The sequence below is a fragment of the Equus przewalskii genome, chromosome 2, assembly GCF_037783145.1.
Source record: "Equus przewalskii isolate Varuska chromosome 2, EquPr2, whole genome shotgun sequence".
Taxonomy (NCBI): Eukaryota; Metazoa; Chordata; class Mammalia; order Perissodactyla; family Equidae; genus Equus; species Equus przewalskii.
In genome coordinates this window covers 47,652,886-47,671,928 of record NC_091832.1, presented here as the reverse complement: position 1 = coordinate 47,671,928, position 19,043 = coordinate 47,652,886, and the positions used below count along the sequence as shown (strand labels likewise).

The 19,043-nt window shown below is 63.5% G+C and overlaps 2 protein-coding genes and 1 long non-coding RNA gene across 4 annotated transcripts in view; 2 read left to right on the top strand and 1 right to left on the bottom strand.

The window, feature by feature from the left end:
* Window positions 1-964: 964 nt before the first annotated feature.
* Window positions 965-3,145, top strand: LOC139081099 (uncharacterized). Its single transcript, XR_011536073.1, has 2 exons — window positions 965-1,744; window positions 3,097-3,145. It is a non-coding gene; the product is annotated as an uncharacterized lncRNA (long non-coding RNA).
* A 12,303-nt stretch (window positions 3,146-15,448) lies between these two features.
* Window positions 15,449-17,035, bottom strand: LOC139081866 (basic proline-rich protein-like). Its single transcript, XM_070609403.1, has one exon. It carries the CDS (start codon window positions 17,033-17,035, stop codon window positions 15,449-15,451), a length of 1,587 nt encoding a protein of 528 aa, XP_070465504.1.
* The window catches only part of SKI (SKI proto-oncogene), a 78,354-nt gene continuing 75,803 nt past the window's right edge, over window positions 16,493-19,043 (top strand). The window contains exon 1 of one of the 2 annotated variants that reach the window (XM_070605350.1): window positions 16,493-18,002. In XM_070605350.1, coding sequence (XP_070461451.1) covers window positions 17,034-18,002 — 969 coding nt within the window. In that variant the 5' untranslated portion in view covers window positions 16,493-17,033. The remainder of the gene's footprint in view (window positions 18,003-19,043) is intronic. The other variant, XM_008533686.2, reaches the window with a different exon arrangement.

The window sequence follows — 19,043 nt, the reverse complement described above, 5'->3', positions numbered from 1 at the left end:
CTGTCGTGGTAGTTTGGGCTACTGTAACAGAACGCCACAGGCTGGGCAATTTACAAATAACAGAAACTTACTTCTCACAGTTCTGGGGGCTGGAAGTCCGAGATCAGGGCGCCAGCAGGGTTTGGATCTGGGGAGAGCCCTCTGTCAGGTGTAGACGGCAGACTTCTCACTGCGTACTCACCCAGTGGAGGGGGTGAGGGGCTCTCTGGGGTCCCTTTCATAAGGGCACCAATGCCTTTCCTGATGGCTCTGCCCACACGGCCTAATCACCTCCCAAAGGCCCCACCTCCCTAACTGGGGTTTCAGCTTCAACGTACGAATCTGGGGACACAAACATCCAGGCTGCAGCACCGGCATGGTGGGCGCCCCCGATCTGGGGTGCTTTTATCACGTGTACCATCTTGGGGTGAGGCGGAGGTGGACAGAGCCTTCCGCTTGCCCAGGGCCCCTGTCCTTTCACTTCCCAGACCCCACTCGCCGGCCTGTCCTGGAAGGTGGGCGATGGGTGATTCTCCTCTCCAGAAGGAAAGTGCGAAGGAGGATGCAGCTCCGGGGGTCTCCTGTCCTCCCCGGGCCCTGCAGCCCCCACACTGCAGGGACTCCTCACTCTGTCCAGACCCTTTGCCAAGCCCGTGAGAAGGGTCACAGATTCAAAAGCTGTGACAGAGGGGCCAGCCCGGTGGCACAATGGTTAAGTGCACGTGTTCCACTTCAGCGGCCCAGGGTTCGATGGTTCAGATCCCGGGTACAGACATGGCACCACTTGGCAAGCCGTGCTGTGGTAGGCGTCCCACATATAAAGTAGAGGAAGATGGGCACGGATGTTAGCTCAGGGCTAATCTTCCTCAAAAAAATAAAATAAAAAGACTGCGACAGAGACACTGCCTGTCCTGGTTGGGTTGTAATTCTCGTCAAGCAAGTTCAAAATGAAACAATCTGACTTTCTTTTTCTTTCTTTCTTTTTTTTTTTTTTGAGGAAGATCAGCCCTGAGCTAACATCTGCTGCCAATCCTCCTCTTTTTCCTGAGGAAGACTGGCCCTGAGCTAACATCTGTGCCCATCTTCCTCTACTTTATATATGGGATGCCTACCACAGCATGGCTTTTGCCAAGCAGTGCCATGTCCGTACCCGGGATCCAAACTGGCGAGCCCCGGGCTGCTGAGCAGCGGAACATGCACACTTACCCGCTGCGCCACCGGGCCGGCCCAGTCTGACTTTCGTGAAAGAACAGTGGCAGAGTGCAGATGCCAGAAGTGGGAGAGGGTCCGACAAACAGTGGGACCCCGCGACGCCCCCCTCCCCTAGCACCAGCGCCCACTCGGCCAGCTCCGGCCCCCCAGGGGAGGCAGTCAAGGAGAATGACGAGGCTGGAGGGTGTGTTTTTCCCTGTGGAAATGCACGTTCGTGGAAAATAGCTTATTTGACAACGTAGGTTTACTACCTCTGGACAGAGGAGCGTCGGTGTGGAGTGGGTGTGGTTCTTTCCCTGGCCTGAGGGAGCCAGGCCCCTGGTTCAGGGGCTGCTGGCAGGGCTGGGTCCTGGTGTGGGATGCAGGCAGACCCCATGGGGCATGGCAACCCAGGGTGACCTGTCCCCATGCGGGGTGGTGCCAAAGACCTCTCCCCTTGGTCCTTTGGAGTGGGGCCCTCTGCAGGGTCCTCTCAGCCTTCTCAGGTGTGGGCTGGTGGACACTGGAGCTGGAGAAGCTGGACGGTGCCTAAAACTGCTTTCCTCTTTTTGAGGTGAGAAAATGGAGCCTGAGGCCAGAGGCTGGGGGCCGGGGGCGGGGAGGAGTGGGGAGGAGAGAGCTCGACGCTCCTGATGCCCGCTGGAGCTCTTCCTAGAGCGGATGAGGGCACCCTGGCAGGGGTGCTGCCCAGCGAGTGCTTGGTGGTCATTCCTGTGGGCCAACCTCCGTTTGGGGACAGCCCTGGCCTGGCTGCAGGCCTGCCCTCCCCTGCCGTGGCTGGGACCTCATCCCTGCTCCCACCTCGTGGGTTTTTCCATCCTTGTGTTGGAGCCTCAGAGCTGCAGGCAGGCTGTTCTCACAACCAAGTGTTCTGTGTGTGTGTGTGTGGGGGGTGATGTGTGTGTTCATGTGTGCGTGTGTGTGAGTGTGTGTATGGGTGTGTGGGAGGAGTGTGTTCGTGTGTGTATGGATGTATGTGTTCGTGAGGGGGTGTGTGTGCACGTTAGTGTGTGTGTTCATGTGTGTATGGGCGTTTGTGTTTGTGTGTGCACATGTGTGTGCATGTCTTGTATTCTCTGCCCCAGAGCTGGACCCCAAGGCTCTTCCTGACCAGAGTGGCTCCTGAGGGGAAACCGAGGCTGGAGGAGCTGGGCACATGCCCAGCGTGTGTCTTCCAGCCATTTGGCCTCAAAGCTCGGTTCCTGAGGTCCTGGGGCCGGGCCTCTGGGGGTTCGGGGCCTCGGCGACCCCAGACCAGGGCGCTGCGGCCCCAGGCCGAGTGGTCCTTCCCTACAGCTGCCTCCCTGGAGCGTCGGTCCTCGGGCCATCTCCCGCCCTCCTCTCCTCCTCTCAACTTTGCCCCCCTCCCCCTTCCTGGCAAGCAGATCGCAATCCAAACTTGTTGTTAACTTCTCCCCTGCAGTTGTCCGCCAGCCCTTCCAAGTTAAATATTACTCATGGAGATGAGAGCCCGCCGGGCAGCGCTGGGCCTGGAGGTGGAATGGTCTGTGGAAGGTGCTGGGCAGAGGCCAATGCCAGGCCTGCGGCCACAGGATCCCTCCCTGAGGCGTCTGTGGGGCCGCCGGGTTGGGGCGAGGGTGGCAGGCCAGGCAGCCTGCGCCCCACGCCCGTGTCCTGCCAGCCTCTCACCCACCCTTTGAAATCGGCTGTTTCCTTAACCTCCCTGCACTGTGGCCAGAGTGGGCTGGACAGTGGGCAGCGGGTCCCTGGGCAGGGCAGAGAGGAGCTGCTCAGGGGCTTCAGGGGGGCTTGGGCTGGGCTGCACAGGCTCTCCTCTCGCCGGTCACGCCAGCCCAGTGCCAGGCTGGGGGCGGGATTGGGAACAAAATGTTTAGGAAAATGGCCTCATCTGTTTCAAATTGATGCCTCTCCTCTCGCCCTCAGTTTTCCCAGCAGCGAAGTGGAGGCACCGCGTGCTGTGTGCTCGACGTTCCTCTGCCTCTTGGGGAAGCCTGCCTCCACCCCACAGGGCGGCTGCTCCACCCCAGACTGTCAGGGATGGGCTGTGGCCTTGGGGGCCTCCCAGGCTCAGAGCAATGCCCCCCTCAAGCCCTCATCCCTTGTGGGGAGCGAAGCTGGGATGGACAACAGGCTCCATGCCATCTGCCCACACCCCACTCACACTCTTCCTCTCACTGCCCTGCCCTCCACCCCTTGGTGGACCATGCTGGGACCAGGCGCACTTCTGCCTCAGGGCCTTTGCACCTGCTCTTCCTCTGCCCAGAATGCTCACCCCTTTCCCATCTCAGGGCTCTGCTGAAATGGACCTGATGAGGAGCCCCCCTTGACTCGGCACCCCACTGGCCTCACCCTGGTCTATTCTTCTTAAGAGCATGTACCCCTGTCTAATACAGAACATATAAAATTTAATTTCTCATCATTTCCCGTGAAACCACTTGAGAACAGGAACTCATTTCTGCTCCTTTCTGTGCTATCACAGGTAGGCCCTCAATAAACTTGGTGGAAGAAATCAATTCTGCATTCACACCTGGCATGGGGTCTCCCCCACGGGCACTCACTGCCCCTCAGGGCCCAAGCCCCCTGGCCCACACCTGGATCCATCCTGGCCTGGGCAGGACATGTCTGGCTGGCCAGAGCTCAGACCAGGGGCCTCCCGTGGGGTCCAAAGGGTCCAGAGGAAAGGGCAGGGGCAGTGGCAGTCCCAGGACCCTGAGCCATTACATAGAAACCCCGAGGGAGAAGGGCAGGACAGAGGCGCACTGAGTCTGGGCACAGCTGCCTGCCGGTCACGGCGGAGTACCACCACCCTACTCCTTCCAGGACTGTGAGCCATTCATCCTCAAATCCCACACTCTCAGTGTGAAGCCTGCCCTCCTGCCCCTCACTGACCGATAGCACCCGGGCCCCTGTGTCCACCCTCCTGCCTTCTGTCCAGAGGGAGCTGGTCGGAGTAGGTGCCTAATTGGACAGGTCACGTCCACCACCCTGCCAGAGCTACCTCCACTCCAGGGAGCAGAGCCGCCTGCTCTGGGAGGGCAGCACCCACACGCAGAGCCTCTGTGCCTCCCTGCAGCCGTGGGCCCTCTCTCAGGGCCTCCTCCGGACACCGAGCGCCCAGGACACAGCCTCAGGACAGGGAGGCTCCTGGGGATGGGGCTGCGGGAAAGGCCCACCTGCGCCGGCCCGGCCACATTCTCTGCACACCTTTTCGTGAACGGATCTGTGTGGGGTTCTGGAGATGGGGCCGCCCACCTGCCTGCCTCGTGCCCAGACCTGCGGGGGAGCCTGCCCGTGTCAGACGGAGGCGAGCTGGGACTTCGGGCAGGAATGCGAGCATGGAAAACACCTTCCTTCAGTGTCGTGTCCGCAGCAGAAACACCAGCTAAGGAGATATTGATAGGGGTCTTCTGTGCCCTTCTGGATGCTGGCAGGATGGAGTGTGGCCCTGACCCTCCGCCCGGCCTACACCAGGGGCTCCAGCCCCCCAGAGAGCCCCCACAGCCCGGCCTGCTCCCCTCCCCTTCAGCCTGGACCACTGACTGCTTTCAGGCCAGGCCGGTGGGGATGGGGCTGGAGTTTACTTAGTCACAGGCCCTGTGAGGTGACCAAGAGGAGGAGGCCCTGCTTAGGGGACGAAACCCCAGCATCCCACCAGGCAAGGTGGCAGGTGGCAGGCCTCCACAAGTCCAGGGGCTCCTCAGCGATGAGGAAGCTCCTTTGGAGCATGGCGGGGTCTGGAGCTCTCCAGGCTGCACCGGCTGGTCCTGCGAGGCCAAGATTTCTCAGGCATTGCAACAAATGTCTGAGTTCATAGCAAAGCAAGCACCCAGGGGGAGCGCCTCTCCAGGAGGGTGACCCAGGGCGCAGGTAGCCCACTCTCCCACCCCATCACAGCAGAAGTGGCCAGCCAGCTCTGAGTGTCCCCATCCTCTGTCTGGGCTGAGGGCAGACCTCCGGCTGTGTGTGGCAGGAACAGCCAGGTAAAGCGCGGCCCAGCAGAGACACAGCCTGGTGACCAACTGCAGGAAACGTAGGCCCAGGAGGGAGGGCTACGGCCCCCGAGTCCAGCTCCCTAATCATGGCCTGCGGCAGGCCTGGCCAGGGCGTCTGACAGCCTCGCCCGAGGGGGCCAGATGCCCATGGGACCCAGGCCACAGGCCCTCCCGGCGCTCCTGCTGCCTCCGGGGGCCCCTGCTGCCGTCTCCAGTTTCTGAGGTGGGGGCCACAGCGCTTCCCAGGCCAGCCAGGCCTCTGCCCCAGCAGCCAGCAAGGCCTGAGGCCGGCCGCCCCAGCAGCTCCCACAGGGCGGCCAGCATGGCAGGGATCCCACGGGGGTGAGGGTAGGGGGGCGGCCTGGGCTGTGCCCTTGGTGGGGGCTCCAGCACAGCCGGCCCGAGGGACAGGGGAGGGACGCACGGCCCACAGCGGGCGAGGGGCAGCTGTGGCCCTGGCCTGGGGGCTCCACTTGGCCGGCGGCCCTGCACCCTCGGCTGCGCAGCAGCGCCCCAGGCCTGGGCGGCAGGAAAGGGAAAGGTGACGTCATTGCCGCCTGGAATCTGCTGTTTGGAGGCGTCGCCATGGAGACCGGAAGGCTCAGGGTGGGTAAAAATAGCAAACCCAAGAGGGTGTAAGTTCCAAGAACCAAGTCTCTGAAAAGAAAGGAAGAGGGGCCGAGGCTGGCCGGGAGGAGGCGGCAGGCCAGGGCTTTCCGGCTCTGCCACCGCTCGTTGGCACTCGGGCCGTGTCCCCTCCGCCTGGGATCCTTGTCACCGAGTAGGGCGTGGCGAACGTGCTGGCCTCCCTAGGAGCCATCTGGGAGCCACGCCGCTGGCCTCCCTTAGGCATGGCGGGAGCCCTGGGCCCAGGGTGGCTGCCCCACGGCAGCAACTCTTCCTCCAGCTCTTCCTTCCGCGACAGGAGGAAGCAGGAGGCTGCCGGCCCGTCCAGGCCACAACGCCAGCCTCTGCGGCCTCCAACGGGGGCGGGAGAGCCCACGTCTGCCGCCAGCCCTGCTCAGGACCTGCCCTGCTCCCAGAGAGGGGAGGGGCTGGCTCAGGAGAAGGGCTGGAAGATCGCCCCCAGCCCCTGCGGCCCCCAGCCGTCCCTCCCGACTCGCTGAGCAGGCGGGGAGGTGACCATCCCGCTCCTCTCCAGGCCAGGACGGGGCTTGGACCCCGGAATGCCCAGCACACGCTGCCTGGACATGCCTCCTGCTGCGTTCTCTGGGGTCCACTGTGTCCTCACAGGTCTCCCTCCATCCCGGGCCCCAGGGCCCCCTCTCCCCCAATGGCTGAGGACAGACAGAGCAGCCGAGTCCTGGGAGGACCTCTGTGGTGGTGCCCACCTCAGGGAAACACTACTGGCCTTCTGGGGGTTCGTGTTCCCCAGGTGGCACTTCACTGGGGGGTCCTCTGTCCTGACCAGAGTGAGATCTGGTCTCTGTTCCTCCCAAGAGTGCAAGTCCTGGCTGAGCGTCACTGGGCTCAGGGCCCACGAATGACCCCGGTGCCCTCCAAAGGGCAGAGGGCAGGAGTGCCAGTGGGGGCAACTCCCAACCCCAAGGGGGAGGACAGCCCACCCTCATCCTGGGGACAGTGACTGTCAGGGACAGGGAATGACTTCCTTCCTCCCTCCATGCCTGAGGTTGGGGTGGAGCTGGGTCTCTGCCCACTGCCCCCAGGGAGTGGACTCCTTCGGGTAGCGGGAAGGAGCTGTGGGCTCTTCTCTTCCACAGACACCCTTGTTCTGGGGGGAGTGGGACCTGGATGGGGCGGCCTCTCCCCTCTCACAGGGTGGGTGGGTGGGGGCCCAGGAGCACACGGGTCTCACCCCTCACGCCCAGACCGGGTCAGCTTGTGGGGGGTTGGTGGTTGGAGAGGGAGAGAGGGAAATGGAACCCCGTGTAGGGAGCTCACTCCCCCAAGAAATAGCTCACATGCCTTATGTAATGAGTGAGCTCACAGCAGCATCTGCCAGGAATGACGGCAGGAGGGCGGGAGGGGGCCTGCTGGGGAACGAGTGTGGCTCCGATTTATGAGTTATGAGGAGCCGGCGGGCGGGCCCTGCCTGGAGGAGAGAGGGGCCCAGGACCCGTGCAGCAGGAGGGGGCTGCCAGGAGGCCCTGGGGTGCAGAGCAAGCGGGTGAAGGCCTGGGTCCTCCCAGGGTGGGAGGGGGCCCGGGAGGGGCCAGGGAGGGGCCAGGGAGGGAGCAGCCCGGTGCTGTGGCCAGGCCTGAGGTGCAGGGCGAGGCTGAACAGGCCGTGGACCCAGATCCACCCGGCTCCCCCACCAGCCAGGCGCTGGTAGGACCATGATTTCAGGGCAAGGCCCTTCTAAGTCACCTAAGACCCTCTGGGGAGCAGCCTGGGGTGCAGCTTGGGGAGACTTTGAGGACTGGGCACGAGCTGCCTCTGCCCTCCTGTGCCTCCAACCCCCGGCCACTTGGCCAGGGCAGACACTGCACTGAGGATGGCCTCCCCTTTCTCCCTTCCCTGATGGAGGCCTGGACACCTGCCCCTGCATGCCCCCTCCCCTCTGGGGTGTGTGGCGTTTCCTCCGATCTCTGCGAGAGGCCCAAGCCCTAGGGCCAGCCCAGCCACCCCGTTTCCTGGCGGAACGACCTCAGGCCCAGAGAGGGAAACCGGCTCAGGGAGGCTGCAGTGGGCCACGGGCAGTTCTTGGGACCTGGGGGTACCTGACGCCCCTGCCAGCGGCGGAGCCTCGGGGCAATGTGCCTCATCTCACTAGACCTCCATGATTTGCTAAGATGTAGGGAGAGTCTGCTCACCACTCTGCCAGGGATGTCCTCAGGTCCCTGAGGGGCGGGGAAGGGGCAGCTGACAGGCAGAGTGACCATAGCAGCAGGGGGAGGCTGACGCCAGGGCCTGGGTGGGGGCATGGGAGGGGCCGAGGAGAGTGCTGGGAGCCCAGCATGGGGGAGACCCTGCTTCCAGGAAGAGCGGCTGGGGAGGACAGAGAGAAGGAAGCGGCTGGAGGGGCTGTGGGCACAAGAGAGGGGAGATGGGCCATGTCCTAGCGCTGTGGGGAAGGTGGAGGATGGTGGGGAGCAGACATCCATGGGGGGCTGGGGGCCAGGAGGCGGGACTCCCTCTGCAGAAGGGGAAGGCGGGTCTGGGACCTCACCTGGCTGCTGAGTGTGTCTGGAGGGAGCGGCCTGCATGGAAGGGCCCTGGGGCACTGGGGTCTGGCCCTCAGAGCACCCCCTGGGCCCTGCCTGTTCATCGGAGCCCATCCGGGCTCCTACTCCCTCCCACACAGAGCCCTGAGCAGGTCCTGGGCCTCGCCCTGTGACACAGGGACCGTAGCACCACCCCCCTCACCGTCAGTGTGTGCACACCCCTGCACCAGGTCCTGTTCTTCTTCCAACCACGGGGCCCTAACGGTGGCACCAGCTGCGTGGCAGTTCGGTCCATGGAGGACCGTCTTGGGAAGGTGCCTGTGAAAAACTTTGTGCGGGCCCGGACCTGCCCTTCCGCCGCCGCCGTGTCCCCCGAGCCCACCTGGTGGCACTCAGCAATGTCTGCTGAGCAAACAGACAGCAGGGGGGTCCTTGAAGGACGCTGGCAATACCCAGGCCCTGGCCTGACTCCGGCTCCCCCTCTGCCCTCTTGTGTTTAACACATGGGACCGGAGCTCTGGCCTGGGGCCTCGGCCGGCCCAGGGCTACAGGGCACAGGCGTGAGGCGGCCACTGTATGATCGGTGGGGTGGCCAGAGCCCCAGGCGGGCCGTGGCCAGCAAGGCGCACATTCCAGAGCAGCACAGGACGCTTCAGGAGACAGGGTCCTGCGGGTGGGGGCGGGACCGCAGGGCAGGGCACCCACGCAGACACTCTCTGCGTTCTTTTAGGCTGGGCCCTCGCCAGAGTGCCCCACCGGCTGAGGTCACATCCCCAGGGCCAGGCCAGCAAGCCCCTGGACTCCGAGCCCTGGAGGGGCTGAGGCTGACGCATCCCTGTCTCCTCCCTGCTCGTTTCTCCTGCTGCTGCTCCTTGACCTCCGAGGCACCTTGTGGTGGCCAAGCAGGCACCGGGTGGGATCTCCCCCAGGGGAATGGGACTCCAGAGCCCCAGAAGTGGGGCCAAGGAACAATCTGGCTCCTGGGACGGCCCAATGCCCTGGCCAGGCCCTGAAAGGCTGGGTGGCCCTGATGTTGCCCAGTCTAGCTTCATCCAGCAGTGCAGGCCAGGCCTGTGGTGGTGGAGGGCTGCCCGGCTGGCAGTGCCATGGAGCCGTGGGGTAGGGATTGGCACCAGAAAGGGTCCCCTGCTTTTCTCTCTTTCCTCTTCCAGGAAGACAAGGGCAGCTCCTGAGCAGGGGCAGGCCCATGGGGGTGCGGCCCGCAGCGGGGGAAGGGCGGGACTTGGGCCCCAGGGTGAGGCAGTCAGTCCACGGACCAGCCCCTGCGGTGGCATGCTAGGCTTGTCTCTCATTCCCAGTGGTGATAAGAGTGGGACTCCCACGCCCCACGACCAGGCATGCTGCTCAGCTTCCCAGGCATCACCTCGGTTGACCCCCACGAGGCAGGTCTTCGCTGCGTGCTGGATGCTGGGACCCACGTGCGAGCCCGCACCCCCCTCTACCCCGGGCCATGCATGATGAAGAGCCTTTGTACGGGCCTCAAAGTTGACCCCACAGAAGATCCCATGTTGCAGGGGGTGGGGGGGTGGGGCGGCTTGCTGCCAGAATGGTCCAGAAGAAACAACAGAGAAGGTCAACGAAACCGAAAGCAGCTTCTTTGGAAAACTACAAAATGCAGGTCAGCACGAAGAAGAAATTAAAAATGTCTGAGGCTCCCTCACTCGGCAAAAATGTCGTTCTCGTCCTCTGATGTAGGAACCGAGGGCTATAAAAGTCTGACCACCATGGCGGCTGCGACCGGGAATTTTGATTGACGGTGTTCAGTATCATTTGATTTAAAACATTTTGTGACTCCCATTTTGATTCCTTCTTTAGTTAATGACTTACCCAAACTGTGTTTTTCTTTTTTGGAGGAACACTCACCCTGAGCTAACATCTGCTGCCAATCTTTCTCTTTTTGCTGAGGAAGACTGGCCCTGAGCTAACATCCATGCCCATCTTCCTCTACTTTATACATGGGACGCCTGCCACAGAATGGCTTGCCAGGCGGTGCCATGTCCACACCCGGGATCCGAACCAGCGAACCCTGGGCTGCTGAAGCGGAACGTGCGCACTTAACCGCTGAGCCACCGGGCCAGCCCCTAAACTGTGTTCTTCAATGTCCCAACCTATGGTGTTCTGTGGTGGGAATGTGAGTTAGTTTTTCTTTGTTATTTATTTTCAGTTTAGAGTTCTGGTTGGTTGGTTTGTTTTAATTCTTATGAGAGAAAGATAGATGCATAGATAAGGGAACAAAAAGAACCCAAAGGTTAGGGCACTTTGGACAAGTCTGCAGGTCCCTGACTCCTCCCGCTGGGCTGAGTCTGGCATCAGCCTCTCTTGGTGCCTTCAGCTGCTCCCGTCTGGTGTTTCTCCATGTTTCTGGATGCTGTGCCCTCACTGCTGTTTCTTGGTTTGCCAGTTTCAAGCACGTGAGCCGCCCCTGGAGCAGGTCTCTTCGGGCACCCCCGCCTCCTCACCTGCTCTTCTTCCATCTTCCCAAATGAGCTGTTTCATCATTTTTGGTTAGCCTGCTGTTTACACTAGTATAACTATGTAAATATTGTTCACTGCTGAGCCAAGTAGTGAACTCAGCTTAGATTTCTCTTTGTTTTTCCTGGAGTTAATATTTGCCTTGCTTTATTTTTTCACCTGCTGAGTTTTCTCTGTGCCTATAGCTAACCCCTCCTACGTCTCCTGACAGGCTCTCCACGGAGTTTTGGTCTAGTCGAATGCATCCTACATTCCATCAGTTCCACACTTCCCCGGCTCCCTCTGTCCTCCTGCCCTGGCCTAGGCTGCTTTCTCTCTGGGCTCCACCTCCAGGCTGCTGAGCCGTCTCCGCGTCCCCTTCACAGACTGCACAGCCCCTTCGCAGCTTGTCTTGTCATGACAGAAGCCCAGTTCCAGCTCTCGCTTCAGAAAGGGCCTGTGAGCTGGCCTCCAGCCCTAGGCCTCGGGTAGGCTGCTTGTTCTCCACCCTGCTCACCACTGCGGCTCGAGCTCCATCCCCTTCTGCGGCGCTTCCTTCCCTGTGCGTTTTCACAGAACATGTGACGAGCACACCTACACTCTCTGGCGTGCATTTGTGTCGGGCCAGGAGGGGGTCCAGCTCCTCTGCCATCTTGGTTGGGGTTACAGCGACACTCTCAGTGTCCTGTGTTCCCCCAGGCCTCATCACGCCGTGCCCACTGGTCAGACTTTCAGCAGCCTCAGGCTGGAGCGTGCTCTGCTGGGCAGCTCAAGTTCAGCAGGGCTGAAGAGAGAACTCATGCCTCCTCCAGCACAACATTGTTAAAAATAAATTTTGTATTTTCTAACAATCTCAAGCTTACAGAAAAGTTGCAAGAACAGTACAGGAACCCCCTCCCCGACCCGAAGCATTTGAGGGTGAATTGCTGACATGGTGCTCTATTACACCCCAAAACCAGGCTGTCCCCCGACATAACCTCAGTGCCACGTCTGAGGCAGGGCCACTGCTCTCTGGTCCTCAGACCACATCCGGGGCTCTCTGGTTGTCCCAATAATGTCCTTGGTAGTAACGAGGTGCAACCCGGGACTACACATTGCACTGACCGTCATGTCTCTTTAGTCTCCACCCATCCGGAACATTCCTTGGCCTTTCCCTGACTGCCGTGACCCCGACCCCTTTGAAGGTTCCTGGCTGTCCTTCTGTGCAAAGTCCCTCCATGTGGGCGTCCGAGGTTTCGTCATGTTCAGCTGCGGGCTATACCTCTTTGGCAGGACAGTCACAGAAGTGTGTGGCCTGCGGTCCCACCTTCTCAGGTGGTGCAGAATTGCGATTGATCCAATGGCTGATGGCGTCCACTTTGATCGCTTGGTGTTGCCTGACAGCATTTCCCCTGGGAACTCACGCTTCTTCCCTTTGTGCTTAACGGGATCCTTGTGGGGAAGAGCTTTGAAACTAGGCAAACAGCCTATTTCTCACCAAACTGTCAACTTACTAACACATTTATTTTAATAAATATTTAACTATGCACGGACTTGCAGTTTCCTATTTCATTCAATGGTTATAATCTGTGACTATCATCACGATCTCTGATTTGCCAGTAGGGGCCCCTTCGAGCTGGTTGTGTGTCCTTCTGACACGTCCCTGTTATGATTTGCGCCTTTCCATACTTCCAGGCACAGCAGGATGCTCTCCCTGCCCAGGCCCTGAGAGCAGCCACTTCTCCAAAGAGCTCTGCGTCCTCTTTGTGGAGCACAGAGTTTAGAAGCCAAGCTACAGGTTCTCAGTGTGCTCACTGCTGTTGGGGTGTCACTCCTCTGGGGGCCTCGCACTGGACGGAGGTACGGATTATGCAGACATCTGCACAAACACGCAGTTACATCTACAGTTTTCCTATTTGTTTATAAACGTTGAAACTCGTGGGTTCACATAGGTGTAGCTGATTCCAGTCCAATACCACATGGTTCATTTATCCCTTTCCGTGTTTTAATTCCCATCTCTAGCAGCAAGAAACCTGACTCCTTACCAGTAACGCATCTCCTTATTTGGTCAATCCCGTATGTCATCAACTCCCTGCTCCAGTGACCTCCCTTCACTCCCTTGGGCTCTGACATCTCACTCAGGGCTGCCCCCAGGGGTGGCTCTGTGCCTTAGGATCCAGCTCCAGGAGCCCAAGGGTGACAGGCTGCATAACACTCCTGTGTGCTGCCTTCCCCCCACCTTCCTCCAACCCCCACCTGAGTGTCCTGAGATCCCCTTCCAAATAAACCATTTGCACTCAAATCTTTGCCTCAAAGTCTGCTTTTGATGGAACCCAAACTAAGACAAAGGTCTATTCTAAATTTTCATCAAGTGCATCTTGATTTTTTTTTCAAATTCAAAGTTTTAAAACAGTACTTTAGCATTTTCCTGACAATGGCAGTTTGAGCCTGGCTGCAACCAAGTGTCTCCTTCCACCTCCCAGGGAGCAGGGAATATGGAGCAGGTGGGAGCCAGAGACGGCAGAGCTGGTCCCCGCCAGGGAAGCTCTGCCAGGGTCTCTCTGTTGGGGCCTGGTGAAAGGAGCCTCCCAGCTCATTTCCCCGGCTAAGCCTCTGAGCTCCCCCTCAGTTAGGGGCACCTTGTCACTGCCAGCACCCTCATCTCTTTGGTCTTGGAGTGCTGCTGGCTCCAAGGTCAGCCCCCACCCACCTGCCAGTCCTCAGGGCCTGAGGATCTTGCTCCTGTACTAACGGGTGTGTTGATCTTTGCCAGACTCCCCTAGGAGATGGAAGCCACGTGGGGCAGAGCTTGACCTCCTCCCCATCCCAACCCCCCGCACCCCACGGTCCCAGTGCCAGGCTCTGTGCTTGCAGGGGTACAGGCTCCATACATGTGTGCTTACCCTGTGAATGTGCACACGCATGACCACATGCACACACCCATCAGTGTGGTAACTGCTGGAGAGTGAGCTGAGAGCAAGGGCCAGGTGCGCCATGTCTCTGTGCCTGTGGCCTGGACCCTCCACCTGCCAGTGTGGTGCCTGGCCCATGGCACGGGGACAGTGGGAAGAGTGGGCCACTGGCCAGAGCAGCTGCTGGGATGGGTTGAAGGGAGGAAGGCCAGCAGGTGGGAGCCCCCACAGGGTCAGGGAGAAGACAGGGACTGGCCCTTGGTGGGTGCGGTGGGCTTGGCTGTTCCAGAAACTCCAACACCTTGCAGAGAGGAAACCTCAAAGTCCACTGAGGAAGAGACGTTTTAGAGACCAGTGCAGGCGCTCCCTGCTTCCCAGGGCCCTTCACCCTTACCTGTCTGCCATCATGTCCCCTGCAGTTGGCCCCCAACCTGGCCCCTTCCCAGAGCCCTGCAAAGCCAGAGGGTATAGAGGGAAGCGGAGTGTCAGAGCTGGGCACTGCCCATCCAGAGGGCCTCAGGCTCAGGGCCCCCCTGGGAGCACCCGCTTGGCCAAAGAGCAGGAAGAATCCTGCACTCAGCTGGAAACCCTTCCCGGCCAGCGTCTGGTGCTCCCACCACCTTCGTTTCATTACAGGTTGCCTGAGCTGCATGGGAGAAACTGACTCTCTCAGGTACAATATAAATTTTTTAGTCCAAATATGGGCCAAGAAAACGGTCTCTGAACACGTTAGTCCCTTTTCTTTGGTTTTTAAATACTCTTTTCCTAGTTTTCCCTTGTTTGTGCACTCAGAAAAGCCTCATGTCGGGGGCTGTTGACTGTTGGGGACATTGGAGCGAAGAGTGGGAGGGACAGCAGGAATCGCGATGACAAGGAGGGACAGTGCCCAGGGCACAGGCCAGGGTGGGGGAGGGCTCACGTCCACGGTGAGGAGCGGTCAGGTTTGTAAACGTGGAGCACTGCGCCCTGAAGCTCAAGGCCCTGCACCAGGCACTTGCCTGTGTCTTCAGCCTGCAGGTATGGGTCACCTGCTCATCCTAACCGCCCGTCTGGACACCTGTCCGAGCCTCAGGGGTGACCGAGGGCTGCAGGGATGCTGGGTCGGCTCCCTGGGGCAGGTGCTGCCCCCAGAAGTACTGGTTTGGGGCCCGTTCCAGCCTCCACTGGGGAGGCAGGAGCAGAAGGCGACAAACTGAAGGCCACCAGGCTGCAGTGGGCGTGGCTCTCTGCCCCTGCCCAGTACCGCGGGCAGCCCCCACGAGTCCCCCAAGGCTCAAGCCTGCTCGAGTGCGCTTGTCTTGTGGAGGAAAAGGTGCCACTGCCCAGCTCAATTGGATTGTTGTTCTGCCCTCGAGTTGAGCACAGCCATAACTGTCCCGCTGATTTCCAGTCCCCACCCTGGGGGCCTCTGCTGGATGCCGCCTCCTCAGGGGGGCCGCCCGGCCAGCTTCGGCCTGTCCTCTCCCACGGCCACATTCTGCTTTGTCTCCCCCCCGCCAGACACAGCCAGGGCGAGGAAGGATGGACAGGGTGGCCTCACCCTGGGAGACCTGCAGACGTATAAGCGGCTCTCCCGCCGGCCTGGGGGGCTGCGGGTGATGGGTCACGCTGGCCGGCCCGAGGACCCCGGGCTTGGCCCTGGCAGTGACCTGGCCCGCGTGCACAGGGCAGCGCCTGGACGCAGGGCCACCCCCCCCACCCGCGCGAAGCCCCGCGCGTGGAGCAGGCGACACCGGAGGGGGGTGGCCGCACGGGGACGGAGCGGGGACCGGGGTCAGGGGCGCGAGCGGCCGGGGCAGCCGCCAACCGCCCCGCGTGGGGTGGGGCTGCGCCGCGCCTGCGTGTGGGGGTCCCGGACACGTGGCGCAGGGTGTTTCCCGTGTGGCGGCCCGGGGCGTCGCGACCCTGAGGTGCAGGGACCCGCGGCGGGCAGCGGCGCCCGTACTGCGTGCACCCGGGTCCCGCTGCACGGAGGCCGGCGTGCGTGGGGACGCGCGGATCGCGCCGTGTGGCGTCCCCGTGGCGGGGCCGCGCAGCCCTGTCCCGCCCGCCGCTCCGCTGGGTTGCGGTTGCGGCGGGGGCCGCGTGTGGGTTTCCAGGCCCCGGCGGCGGCGGCGGCGGCGGGACGGGCGCCTTCCCAGCCGCGCAGGAAGCCGCCTCGGCCGGAAAGGGGGCCCCCGGGCGCCGCCGCCGCCCCCGCCGAGCGGCCTTCCGGCGGGCGGGGCCGAGCCGGGCCGAGCGGGGCCGAGCCCCGGGTGGGCGGGGCCGAGCGGGGCCGAGTCCCGGGTGGGCGGGGCTGAGAAGAGCCGAGCGGGGCCGAGGCGAATCCGAGCGGAGCCGAGTCCTGGGCGGACTGGCCCGAGCCCCGGGCGGACAGGCCCGACCACAGCCGAGCGGCCCGAGCGCGGGCGGGGGGAGCGCGCGTTCCTGGAAGAGCCGCGCCGGGGAGGCGGTCGCATTCCTGGCCGGCGCTCGGCTGCGGCGGCCGCGCGGCCCCAGACGGCGCGCGGGGCGGGGCGGCGCGCGGGGCGGGGCGCGGGGCGGGGCGGCGGCGTGAGCTCAGCGCCGGGCGCTCAGTCCGAGCCGGAGCGAGCCGCCGGGAGGATGTGCGCCGAGCCCCGCGCCGCCGCCGCCGCCGCGCTCTGAGGGCCGCCGCCACAGCGCTCCGCCGCCCCGGAAGCCGCGCGCGCGGGCGGACGGGCGGGAGGGCGCGGGCGGGCCGCGGGGCCGGCGCGGGCGGCGGGGTGCGCGCGGGCCGGGCCGGGCCGGGGCGGCCGGCGGCGGGCGCGACGCGGCCGGCCAGCGCCGCCGGGACGAGCCGGGCGGGCGCCGCGCGGTGGGAGGAGCGGGGCGGCGGCGGCGCGCCGCGCGAGGACGGCCCGGCGGGCCCCGCGCCCGCGCCCCCGCTCCTCCCGGGCCCCTCGGCCTCGGCCGCCGCGGCGATTCGCGCCTCGCGGCGCCGGCACCTGCCCGCGCGCCCCCCGCGAGCCCCGGGCCCGCGAGCGTTGGCGTTGGCGTTGGCGGCGCGCGCCGGGGCATGCCCCGCGCCTAGGGCCCGGGGGGCGCGCGGGGGGCGCGCGGGGGGCCCGGGCGGCGGCGGGCGCGGCGCGGGGCGCGTGGATGTGGCGCCGGGCCCGGGCGCCGGCGGGCTCCAGCGGCGGGACCCCTTCGCCCCGCCCGCCTTCCCCTTCGCGCCCCCGGGCGAGGCCGAGGCCGCGGCCGTGATCGGCCGGGAGCCGGCGGCGGGGGGCGGCCGGGGCCGGGGCCGGGGCCGCCGCCGGGGCGCGCGGGGCGGCGGTGGGGGCCGCGGGGGCCCGGGCGCGCGGGAGCGGGAGCGGCCCGGGGAGCAGGAGCGCACCATGGAGGCGGCGGCCGGCGGCCGCGGCGGCTTCCAGCCGCACCCGGGGCTGCAGAAGACGCTGGAGCAGTTCCACCTGAGCTCCATGAGCTCGCTGGGCGGTCCGGCCGCCTTCTCGGCGCGCTGGGCGCAGGAGGCCTACAAGAAGGAGAGCGCCAAGGAGGCGGGCGCGGCCTCGGTGCCCGCGCCGGTGCCCGCAGCCGCGGAGCCGCCGCCCGTGCTGCACCTGCCCGCCATCCAGCCGCCGCCACCCGTGCTGCCCGGGCCCTTTTTCATGCCGTCCGACCGCTCCACCGAGCGCTGCGAGACCGTGCTGGAGGGGGAGACCATCTCGTGCTTCGTGGTGGGCGGCGAGAAGCGCCTGTGCCTGCCGCAGATCCTCAACTCGGTGCTGCGCGACTTCTCGCTTCAACAGATCAACTCGGTGTGCGACGAGCTGCACATCTACTGCTCGCGCTGCACGGCCGACCAGCTGGAGATCCTCAAAGTCATGGGCATCCTGCCCTTCTCGGCGCCCTCGTGCGGGCTCATCACCAAGACGGACGCCGAGCGCCTGTGCAACGCGCTGCTGTACGGCGGCGCCTACCCGCCGCCCTGCAAGAAGGAGCTGGCCGCCAGCCTGGCGCTGGGCCTGGAGCTCAGCGAGCGCAGCGTGCGCGTGTACCACGAGTGCTTCGGCAAGTGCAAGGGGCTGCTGGTGCCCGAGCTCTACAGCAGCCCGAGCGCCGCCTGCATCCAGTGCCTCGACTGCCGCCTCATGTACCCGCCACACAAGTTCGTGGTGCACTCGCACAAGGCCCTCGAGAACCGGACCTGCCACTGGGGTTTCGACTCGGCCAACTGGCGGGCCTACATCCTGCTGAGCCAGGACTACACGGGCAAGGAGGAACAGACGCGCCTTGGCCGCTGCCTGGATGACGTGAAGGAGAAGTTCGACTACGGCAACAAGTACAAGCGGCGGGTGCCCCGGGTGAGTGTCCCTGGCAGCCTCGGCTGCGGCAGTGGGAGGACACCGGCGAGCTGGGCACCCGGGTCTGGAAGCTGGGGAGGTGGCCCCGGGATGAGCGGGTCCCTGGGAAAGGGTAGGGGGCCCTTCTGGGCTAGGGGCTCTGTCTCAGCAGGCTGGGCCCTGTGCTTCTGCCTCCGCGACGTCTCAGGATTTTGTCTTGTATTGTTTTAGGGACGTTTAGGGTATTGTCAGTGTCCACATCGATGGCCATATAGCCTGGAAGGAAAGCTCTTCTGCCAGACTCCTAGGACAAACTGGCTTGTCCAGTGTGAGGGGGCCCTGGGGTCTGGGGCCAAGCCTGGTGGGTGGGGAAGCCATTGCCCAGATAGGCCGGGAAGGACGAGCATCAGATGCTCCTGCCCTGAGTCCTGGGAAGTGACGTCCCAGCTGGGCCCAGGCTGGAGCCTCAGGCCCGGGCCTTCCTCGGGGCCCTGAGGAGGTGTCCAGACTGGGTGGGGGCGAAGGGCATGGCCGTTGCCACGGAGCTCCCAGGCTCGCAGGCAGAGGGGTGCCTGCCCGTGCTCCCCAGCAGACAGAACGTGGCGAGGCAGGGCCTGTTTGTGCCTTGAAGTTTTGGGAGACAGACTCAAAAACGAAGCCAGGTGTCCAGGCTGAGGTGGCCGGGGGCCGAGACTCGGCGACTCCAGCTCTGTGCGTTGCCCTGGGCCTGCCAGGGAGTGCATCCCAGAGTCCCCTGTGCGGGGGCGAGGGCCACTTGGCACTGGGCTCGGGGCCTGCTCAGTGTCAGAGTGGCCAACGGCCTGCAGTGTGTTTCGGACGCCGTGTTTCCTTCTCTCCTTGTCTCTGAAGCGCCGAAGGGTGCGGCGGGGAGGGTCGTTGGCTGAGGCTCTGTTGTTGGCCGGCGGAGCATCTTTGTGATGGGCCGGGCAGCCTCGGGCCGCTAGATGCCGAGACCATTCACTGGGGTCCTCACCAACTTTTCATGGCGTCTCTCCCTCCCCGAGTGTCTGTGACTTTCCTTTTAAACATCCAGGCTTATTG

Bases quoted from the DNA above. Each gene is read 5' to 3' on its own strand.
- LOC139081866 (XM_070609403.1), bottom strand. From the start codon at position 17,035: ATGGTGCGCTCCTGCTCCCCGGGCCGCTCCCGCTCCCGCGCGCCCGGG.